A 10558-nucleotide genomic window follows, 5' to 3' on the forward strand; every position below is an offset into this window, starting at 1 on the left:
TCTAGACCACAGGGAGCTCACTTTGTCTCTGAGTCCAGCCAGGACCTTTCACTGGTTTCTTGTAGTCTGTTGTTCTGTGGTCACAGCAGAGAACTGTGCTACATCAGAACACCAGTCATAGCAACATCTGGATCAGATCCAAATATCCTTTCTCTATTTTTCTTATTTTAAAAATCTATTAATTTAATTTCGGGATACTTTATAGGCTGCAACCTTCTATCCTGTTTGAAATAAAGCAAAATCCAAATCAATGAAATAATTCTTCAATTTCATGTTTTATTCATTTCTGAAATGAGGGTGCAACACATACTCGATGCCCCTGGGAATTTAAGGTGTATGGTGTCAACCACACCTGGAATTCCACTCCTGGAATTCCAGCAGATAACTCATTTAGATGCACAGCAACCCTGACGCCCTGGAAGAGAGACTGATGGAGGACTCACGGGAGAGGCCAGGATTCCTCCGTGTGTTTGGCCAGAGGGAACCAGGTCAGTTTCTGTTTTCAAAGTTACTGTCCTTGGTCAAGTTTAGTGCAGCTCCTGCCCCCTTCTCATGTGGAAGGTCTCACCAAGTCGTTTAAGGACACAGCTCCTTCTTTCTTCCTTTGCTTTGTGCCCTAGAGGTTTTCAGCTGGTCACACTGCCATAGAGCATCCTATCTAAGTACTAACACCTCACACCCTATTCCCATCTTGGAGTGAAAGCCAGAGGTCTGAATGAGTTCAATCCTGTGCCAGGTCCTGTGCCAGCTCCAGCCCCCTCTCAGACTGTGTCCTGGGAAGACTGGTCCAGAGGGTCCTCTTTCTTCAGTCAGGCCCTGGCTTGGAACTCCCACTCAGGAGCAGCTCAGCGAGGTCAAGTTGGGAAAGCATCTGGATACCCAGTCAAGGAGTTGGTCCTTTGCTCTACTTTCACTCCTCAGCATTTGTTCTGGGGAACCTGGTGGAGAAAGGGGATAGGATTTATGTCCAAGTGTGGTTTATAAAATCCAGAGTGGAAGATAAGACAGGGATCTGTCAAAGGGGGCACGGTTGAATAAACTGGTACACAATTTCCATAGACGGTAACTGAAACTCACGCTTTCCAACTATCTTCAGTGGGAAAAATCTCAAAATTCAATGTGCTACTAAGGTCACAAAGCAGTTCATCTGGTACAGATATCAGTGCTTTGTAATAGGATATATCATAGAAGGATGACAGGATGGAACTACAGAAGTGTGACTATTTGCTGGGTGGGTGTAAAAGGTTAAGGTTTCTCTGACTTCTCAAGATTTGCTACAAAGAATATACGCTACTGAATTTATATGCAAGTTACAATAAGAAAAGTCGACTTCATTTTAAAAATAATTGCGACACCTACAAAAGGACCTTTATAAGCGCGAAAAGAACCTGAGGCACCACCATCAGTACTGGAATAACAGCAGCCACGGTCGCCGCCGATTGGCTGCCGAGGAGGGTCAGGGCCCTTGCCCCAGGAGGCGGGGCTTCGCGCCACTTCCGGGGGCGGGGCCTCGGCCGCCGCCGCGCGCTCGGGAGCTCGGCGGTCTCCATGACAACCGGCTGGGCCTAAGCGCGGCCCCCGCGTCCTCGCCGCCGTCGCCGCCGCCGGCCCCGCCCGCACAAAGGCCGCGCGGTGACCGCCCTCGGCCGCCGCCCCGCCCGGCCCCGCCCGGCCCCGCCCGGCCGGCGCCTGCACCTGCCGGAGGCCGCGCGCCGCCCGCGCCCCGCGCTGACCGGGAAGCAGTTCCGCGCGGGCGCCGCGGTGACTCATCCGCCTGGTCGCGTCCCCGAGCGGGCCATCTTGGTCGCGGCCGGCGCGGCGGACCCTGCGCGGAGGAAGCCGCGGAGACCCAGGTAGGCGCGCCGGCCGCCCCGGGTCGCGGCGCCGCAGCCCCGCGGCCGCAGGTGCACCCTTTGTTCTCCCCCAGGTGGGCACGGGGCTCCCCCGGCCGCGCCGCCCCGCGCCGCCCCCGCGCAGGCGGAGCCGCGGAACAACCTCTGCTTGTCCCCTAGGCCCGGAGCCCGCCCGCCTCGCCCGCCGCCGGGGCCGCGAGGTCTGCCGCATCCGGACCCCGAGGCCTGCCCGCGCCCCTGGGCCTGCGCCGCCCCGCCCGCCCTCGCTCCTGACCCGAGGCCTCAGGTTCTGGTTCCCGGAGCTTCTGCGCCCACCCGTGGGCCTGAGCCCGCGGCTGACCCCGGCCAGCATGGTCCAGCCGCAGACCTCCAAAGCCGAAAGCACGGCCTCGGCAGCTCCTGCAAACGCCCAGATGGATGACGTGATCGACACCCTGACCTCCCTGCGCCTCACCAACTCTGCGCTGAGGCGGGAGGCCTCCACGCTGCGGGCCGAGAAGGCCAACCTCACCAACATGCTGGAGAGCGTGATGGCCGAGCTGACCTTGCTGCGCACCAGGGCTCGCATCCCGGGGGCTCTGCAGATCACCCCACCCATCTCTGCAATCAGCTCCAATGGGACCCGACCCATGACCACACCTCCAACTTCTCTGCCCGAGCCCTTTTCTGGAGACCCAGGCCAGTTGGCAGGGTTCCTGATGCAGATGGACAGATTCATGATCTTCCAGGCCTCCCGCTTTCCAGGTGAGGCCGAGCGAGTGGCTTTCCTTGTGTCCCGACTGACAGGGGAGGCAGAGAAGTGGGCCATTCCCCACATGCAGCCAGACAGCCCCTTGCGGAACAACTACCAGGGCTTCCTGGCGGAGTTGCGCAGAACCTACAAGTCCCCTCTGAGGCATGCGCGGCGCGCCCAGATCAGGAAGACTTCTGCCTCCAATAGGGCAGTGCGCGAGCGGCAGATGCTGTGCCGCCAACTAGCTGCGGCGGGAACGGGGCCCTGCCCTGTGCATCCGGCCTCCAACGGGACCAGTCCAGCGCCAACCCTGCCCACCAGAGCCCGGAACCTTTAGGGATCCGACACCCCCTGTAGCATCTGCAGCCACCAGGTAGCGTAGGCTCCTTGCTGCCGAGAAGAAATGTCCGTACAACCGACTCACCCCACTTGAAGACATCCTCCCTGCCTCCCGGTCCACTGGAGGTCTTCCTTCCATCCCTCTTGGTGGTCTCCCACCTCCTTGTGCTTCCTGTCACGTGCTGGCTCTGCCTGCTGCCCACCGCATGTTTCCGTCTTGCTTGCAACCCTCTACTCTAGTGACCACAACCCTGCCACCCTGGCACCCTGACCCCACAGTGCACCCAGGGACTCTCTGGGCTGGCTCTCCAGCTCCTCTGTTCATGGATGCCCCTACTGAACCCCTCTCCAAGTGCCCTCAGCAGCGCCCTGCCTGGCCATCCTCCTCTTGGCAGTGAGCTCTGGATGGAAAGAAACAAATTTAGCCAAGCTGGTGGCCTGTGCGTACCTGGAGAGGGTTCGGCCGCCTGCCTGCCACAGATCACCAGCCTTGCCAGGACCAGCATTGCCAGGCTTTGTCGGTGGCCAAGCGAGCATTCTGCTAGGCCTATGGTTCTGGCAAGTCATGGAGGGCAGCCCTCGCTGTGTAGTGGACACAGCCCAGTGTGTCTGATTGCCACACGAAGCAGGACAACATTGCAGCTGGAGGAGAATCTTCTGGAAGGTGCCCTCCAGCATTCCAATGGCACCAGGGATTGGGGAGTTGGCACTTGCACGCTGAGAAAGGCCAGGCTGCCGCAGGCTCCGGCAGAGCCAGGCAGGCTGGGGGGGGGGGGGGCACTGGTGACTCTGTGTGCTGCCCTGGATCTCCAGGGGGAGCTCACAAGCTGCTAGCATACAGTCACCCCTCTGCCCATGTCACCTTGTGGGGGGCCTTGCCTCGGCTGAAGCCATTCCCTTCTCGACTCAGGTGCCACGTGGCCTTCACCTCAGCCTTTCAGCCATCCGCACCACCTCCAGGTCTCCAAAGATGCCATGTAGCCTGCCCTCCCCACAGCTGGGCCATTTGTCTGAGAACATAGACTCCCTCTTTTAACAAGACCCAGCTCCTCTGGGAAGCGTCAGTAAGCACTTGACACCCAGTGTCCTGTCTCTGGCCGCCATAGCCAGAGTCCAGGTGATGTTTATACAGGTGAAGAGCTGCAGATCACCTTGACCCTAATCAGTGACGGTGCAGAACCTGGCATGCATGTCCTGATTGTGAGGGACAAAACTGCACGTACCTCTGCAGACCGCCTTGGCCTGCTCTCTGCGGTACAACTGGAACATAGTGTTCTAAGTGAGCCTTGGCCAGCCCTTCAGACTCTGATGCCTCCCACATTTCAGTGCCAAGCAAACTGCCCTTCAGGACCACCTGGACCTCGGCAGGGAGATGGGCGTCTTCCCCTGCGTTAGTCTGCCCCTGTCTGCGTGGTCCTCACTTGACCACAGGAGGACTGCCTCTGCGTATACCCAGAGTCATCTGTATCGGGATCCCAGAAGTACCTGGGCCCGTCCCCTCTTCTGGAGAGCTTTGACGAGGCTGGAAAAGTAACTGTGAGTCCAGGCACCACCACCGAGCCAGGTCGGGGTCTGCAGGGCTCTGGGGTTCACAGACCATGGCCACCGCTCGTGATGAGCTCTGTTAGCCCAGATGCCCTGCCGAACAGCTACCTGCACGCAGGCTTTGGCCTCCCTGGGAGCAGCCCAGGCCGCTCAGGTGGGACCATGGTGCTCAGCGAGAGTGGGGAGGATCCCAGCACGCAGGCAGACCCGCCCTGCGCAGCACGCTGTCACTTCCTGTGTGCTCATGCCCTTCCATCCAGCAGCTGTGTGTGAGAACTGCACCTGCCAGATAGAGGTGTCTCCAGGTGGCCGGCACAGTGGCACCTGGGGACTAGGGGCCTGCAGGGGACCAGACACCTGGAAGGCTCCTCCAGGCCCAGCCCAGCCGGGGGAGGAGACCCGGCATGGACACTGGCGAGTCTGCCATCTCACCAGCCCTGGCTCTGCCTGGTGGCTCCGTGAGAGGGACCATCTGCATTGGCCGCTGCTGGGCCCTTAGTGCCGGGGCTGGTGGGCCTGCAGCTTGCTGCCGCTCTGGCTGCCTTTGGTGATCTGGTGGCGTCCATCTCTTGGTGCTCATGTTGGGGCCTGGGGGCTGTTGGCCATCATTGGCCCTCTTGATGGCTCCCTGCAGCTTGGGACCTGGAGCAGATGAGAGAGGGTCAAGGGCTCTCGCTCCATGCTGGACTTGGAAGAAGCCCACACCAAAGGTGCTGAGGGACCCGCTGTGGCTCCAGTGTAGGACGTTTTAGTCCCCAGCCCAAAGGGCTAAGACCCAAGCCCCACACAGCCCTGAGGGAGACCCTGCAACAGGGGCGGGTCAAGCTGAAGAAGATGGGGAAGCAGGTGCTTTGTACATACTTTGGGGTTATTTCTTTTAATTTTAAAAAAACAAGTAACCATTTACACACGGGACAGGAGTGGAGGTAACGGTGCATGTGAGGGGTTTTTGTGTCTTATGTGTTGGCACTTTGGGGATGACGTTGTGGCTGCTGTCTGGCTGCGTGTTGCCCATCTGGTGAGTAGGCTTCGCTGCGTTCTAGGCAGTCAGAGGTGAGGTTTGGGGGGGCGTCTTCCTGGCCTGGTGTGTCGTGTGACCATGGGATCAACATCGTGCCCTGACATGTTTTGGTGGCTTCTAGGAGCCAGCTCTGGCCCGGGTGCGTATCTGTCGAGGTGTGCCGAACACATGTGACGGCGTGGGAGGGCCAGCCCCACCAGAGCCCGTGGCCAGCGAGAGCAGCCTCCGCTGGGTGAGCTGACCTGGACACTCGGCCTACAGGAGAGGGAGGGCCCAGGGGACGCTGACCCCAGCTGGTTAACTCGGGGAGCGAGCCTGGGGCAGGGTGTTGGGTGATGGGGAGACCCTGGCGAGCTCCCATCTTGTGACCTGAGCATGACTTGCCCCCTGCTTGGGAAGCAGTTGCTTAGTGGCTTGGGGAGGAAGGGGGCACGGGCTCCTGGGTGAGGGATGGAACCGACTGCTGGGCCAGCAGGACCACTGTCCCCCACAGGACTGGGCAGGGCGACCCTGTTCTGGGGCCAGAGTGCTCTGAACTGAGCTCTCCGGGGCAGCGTGTCAGTGTCTTGTCTCACTGGGGACCACATGGGGCGTGGCTGGCCCAGCTCAGGGCGTTAGTGGAGCAGGGAGACCCAGCTGCTCACAGAGTGTCACCGTCACCTGGCAGACCAGCCACACTGTTCTCCACGCAGGTTGCGCAGGACGGGGTTTTGGGAAATCCACAGGGGGAGAGAAGCGCAGTGTGACATCCGTGTCCCTCCAGCCCCCACGCCCGCCGCGTAGGTGCTTTGCATTTTATGTGGTGAAGACACTGCCGCCTCCGTGTGACACCATTCCGTGCAGCTGTTGTCACTGACGTGTCCGGGTGTTTCCATCACTGCTCATCTGTGAAGAGGCTGTGGGGGGACAGCAGTGCCCAGTGCGGAGCTGCAGGGCCTTCGCTGTCAGGAGCTGACGAAGGTCTGCACAGGTGTCCCAGGTGGTCACTTCCTTGTGACCAACTGGGGGTGGGGGCTACTGAGTTAGAAGGTGGAGACCCTGAGGCTTCCTCTACTGCTGACAGTGGTTTCCAGTTTCTGAATCCATTTACACTGCCACCAGCAAGGCTCAGTGTGCCTGTCGTGCCAGTACTGGGTGTTGTCACCACGCTACACAAATATTTGCTAATTTGATGATGAGAAAAGGCGTTGTTAGTTTGCTTTCTTTGGTTTCCAGCTCAGCTGAACACCTTTTCATGCCACGCAGCTGTGTCTCCTCTCGTGGGTCCTCAATGTCCTTTGCTCTCCCGACTGGGATCTGACATGTTTGTATGAATCCATTATCTATTAAAGACACTAACCTGGCGTGTGTGCTCTCTGCTCAGTTGTCTTCCTGGAATTTGGACACTGCGCTGCCCACCAGGCTACGGCACGAGGCTGCCCTGGCTGTTCTGTGAGCACCTGTAACAGGTGTCCTGGGTGCGTGGGCTCGCCTGTCGCGTCAGCTGCAAGAGTGGACAGCTGGGCCCTGAGGTCCACCATGGCCCCGGGCGGCCTCACATTCTGGTCTCCACCAGAGATCACTGAGGACCCCAAAGAGCATTTTCTTTTATAGGTTTTTTTTCCTATCAAAACTTACCCATTATCAATTAAAACCTCGTTTTAAAACATTATTCGAAAGGTAAGTGAAGCTCATGATCAGTGAAAACTGTTTTCCAAAGCAGGTTTAGTGGGGAAGGACGGCTGGGAGGTGCTTCTGAGCTTGGCCTGCAGGACACCTGCCAGGATGGGGGCATAGCGTGGTCAACCATGAGGATGTTTGCCCAGAGACCCCAGAAGGGTGGGCCCCGCTTTGAGAAGCCCTGGAAGCGAAGGAGGTGGTCCTGCCACTTCCCGGTGTCCCTTCTGAGGGACTCGTCTGGCATGGAGCATGGATGGGGCTCTGACCACTGCCCTGCGGTGGGCTCAGGCGCCCCCACCCAGGCATCCCCCGCGGGGCAGTCGCACTGCCGCAGGCCCCCCCTCGCCCACCTCGGCGGTTCCCATGTCCCGCCCTGCGCTGCCTGCGTGACCTGCATCTGGATCTCGAGGGCTCTCGTGTTCTCAGCCACCTTCCCCAGCCTCCCTCATGTCCCCACAGAGCACGGAGGGCCAGCCGGCCTTGGTGAGCGTGTGCAGGGTGGAGCGCGGGCCCTGTGCAGGAACCCCGCCGTCCCAGCCAGCAGGGCCTGTGCCTGCTGCCGGGTGGAATGGGGTAGGACTCCACGTCCGGCTGGCTGGCCTGGTGCCTGCCACTGTCCTCTGCCACGCTCAAGGTGAGCTTGGTGCCCTGCTGCTGCCCCGCCCTGGCCTGACAGTGGAGCCGCAGGGCCAGCCCTCCTCACCCTGCCAGCTGGCCCAGGCTGAGGCTGAGACCAGGAGGGGCTGGGGCTGGGCCTCCACCCCAGGGACTGTGTGGCGCTTACTCCTCTGGGCTCGCATCTGTCCCGTGGCCTGGAGGCACATGAAATGCAGTAAGCAAGCTGTGTTGGCACTTGGAGGGCAGCCTGCGGGCCACCAGCCACCACTCTTGAAGGGGCTTCAGAGACGTTGTCCAGCACAGTCCAGCTGGTTCTTCACCAAGGCCATTTTGTTCTTCAGGGCAGAACACTGGCCTATGGTTCCCAGCCCCCTGTGCATCTAGGTGTGGCTGAACAGCCAGATCCTAGCCAAGAGGGAGGGGCGCAGGGTCCCCTGTGCCCTTCCCCCTCCCATCAATTTGATTAATGCCCATGGCATCTGGCCTGTCCCATGAGCAGGGGTCAAGGAGTCAGGGGCCACCAGCTTCCACCATCTGCTTGCAGTTCCCAGATGAATGGACATGAGACCCCCACACTCAGTGCAGTTGCTCCAACAAAGGCCAATGAGACTGGGGCCACCGTGTGTAGGACCCTCAGGGTGGACAAGAAAGCATGTGTCCGAGCACTGTGCTATGACCCCCACCAGCTGCAGGGCACCAGGAGAGGGGGGCGGGCAGAGGTCGGGGGCTGTGGCGCCTGGCGGGGCCCGAGGTGCAGCGGGGATGGCAGCAGAACCCTCGCTGTGGCTGAACTGCCCAACTCATGGGCAAACGTGGCCGGGAAATGAGGGCCTCCCTGCCGCCAGCTTCTCCAGGGCCGCAGCCACCGACCATGTTGGAGCTGAACGTTCTTCAAAAAAAGACAGGAATTGATGTAAAGCACCAAAGCCATCCCAGCGTCGAAAGTGACAGGGAACCCTGGACTCTGGTCCCAAAGGCAGAAAGGGCTCCCCTGCCTGGCGGACAGGGACTCCCACCCATCACAACTGGGGTTTGGAAGGCGGAGCTGCTTCTGTTTCTGCTCCCACAAGTGGACACTGGACACTGTGGACACTGTGGACAGAAACGTCGAAGGCGAAAACCTGAAGTGCAGCTCCCAGGCTGTGTCGGGGCAGAAGCCCAGGAGACGCGGTTGGTTTGCTGGACGCCGGTGGGGCCCTCAGGGCCTGAGGTTCAAGCCCAGCCTCAGCAACTTAAGGAGGCCCTGTCTCAAAAAACGAAAAACAATAGAAAGGGCTGGGGATGTGGCTGTGTTCAGCACCTCGGTTCAATCCCTGGTACCAAAAACAAAAAAAATTTAAAAAGATGGTAGTGATTTCATTGTATTTTGTTAGATGGAGGTGTTTTAGCCATTTTATTTTTCTGCTGTGACCAAAAGACTGACGAGAACAAGGAATAGAGGAAAGCTTACTGGGGCTCATGGTGTCAGAGTCTCGGTCCACAGATGGCAGACGCCGCTGCTCCAGGTCTGAGGCGAGGCAGGACCATGGCGGCAGTGCCTGGCAGAGGACCGCAGCTCAGGAGGCCGCCGCAGGAAGCAGAGCTCTGCTCTCCAGGGACAACCCAGGGCACACCCCCAGAGACACACCTCCTCCAGCCACACCCCGCCCGCCCAGTTAGGCCCAGTTAATCCCTATCAGTGTCTTAATCCACTTACTAGCCTACACCTCCTAAAACCCAATCACTTCACCTCTGAAAATTCTTAGTTGTCTTCCACATGAGCTTTTGGGGGAGACCTCTCATCTAAACCAGCACAGGAGGTATGTAACTACTTTGTTGTTCCTCCCTGGTTGGCAGTCTATCTGTATCTATCTATCTATCTATGTCTATATCTATATCTATATCTATATCTAAATCTATCTACATCTATACCTATCTATATCTTTCTATCTATGTCTATTTTTATTCCCTAAAATTCCAGATGTAACTTTGCACTGTGAAATACTCAGGGCTCGTGTATGGTTACTGTGCTGTAGCATGTACGTGCATGGTGATTCGGGACATTTCCCTGGCTCAGAAAGTCCCCTGTGCCTCCTCACTCTCTCCCTACCCTGGTCAGGTGTCTCTGTGTCCAGAGTCAGTTTTGATGGTTCTAGAACTTCAGTGAATGGGAGGAGGAGCCTGGGCTGTGTCGTCTGGGCTGCTTTGCTCAGCATAAGGCTTCTGGGATGAGATGCGTCCACACTGCTGCTCTCTGGGCAGGGGTGGCTCTTGGTTGCCAAGGGTCCTCCACGGATACGCCACCCTGGTCTACCCATCCCTCGAAGCCTTCACTGGCGGGTGGAGGTCTCCATTAGAGGTCGTGTGCCCCAGGCGCTGTGAGCTCCCTGCAAGAGTCTTATCCCACTCACGTTTGCAGCCTTCTCGGGGTAACAGCCTGGAGGGGGACAGCCGCCCCCATGGGAGGGTGAGTTTGGCTCTATAAGAAATAGCAAAGCCCCAGGACCTGGAAGTGACAGAGAGGGCTCAAGAGGGGCAGCTCTGCCTTTGTGGTCACTGCCACGAGGGTCCTGGGACGCCCCTCCTTGCCCTCACTGGGTGTCTCCAGTCGTGCTAGCTCCAGCCGTGTGGGGTGTGCACATCTCATGGTGGCCGTGTTACTCATTTTCTTGACTTCCCATGAGTCCGAGCATGCTTCTGCTAGCCATTGAGGAATCTGCTTTCTTCCCCAACATTTTATGAAAAACTCAAACATACATAAAAGTTGGGAAAAACTGTAGGCACCCTCACGTCCCCCAGTTAGAGCCCACA

At 58.7% G+C, this 10558-nt stretch overlaps 1 protein-coding gene across 2 annotated transcripts; it reads left to right on the plus strand.

Moving 5' to 3' along the window:
- Window positions 1–1486: 1486 nt before the first annotated feature.
- Window positions 1487–6834, plus strand: RTL6 (retrotransposon Gag like 6). Of its 2 annotated transcripts, XM_079143122.1 has the most exons (2): window positions 1487–1853; window positions 2013–6834. In XM_079143122.1, the coding sequence occupies exon 2, from the start codon at window positions 2204–2206 to the stop codon at window positions 2921–2923; it is 720 nt and encodes a 239-aa protein (XP_078999248.1). In that variant the 5' UTR covers window positions 1487–1853; window positions 2013–2203; the 3' UTR covers window positions 2924–6834. The 2 variants fall into 2 exon arrangements, with proteins under 2 accessions (XP_078999248.1, XP_078999249.1); XM_079143123.1 differs by having other exon boundaries at window positions 1781–6834.
- Window positions 6835–10558: the final 3724 nt, after the last annotated feature.

The sequence above is a fragment of the Sciurus vulgaris genome (assembly GCF_902686455.1).
Source record: "Sciurus vulgaris genome assembly, chromosome: 5".
Taxonomy (NCBI): domain Eukaryota; kingdom Metazoa; phylum Chordata; class Mammalia; order Rodentia; family Sciuridae; genus Sciurus; species Sciurus vulgaris.

Bases quoted from the DNA above. Each gene is read 5' to 3' on its own strand.
- RTL6 (XM_079143122.1), top strand. From the start codon at position 2,204: ATGGTCCAGCCGCAGACCTCCAAAGCCGAAAGCACGGCCTCGGCAGCT.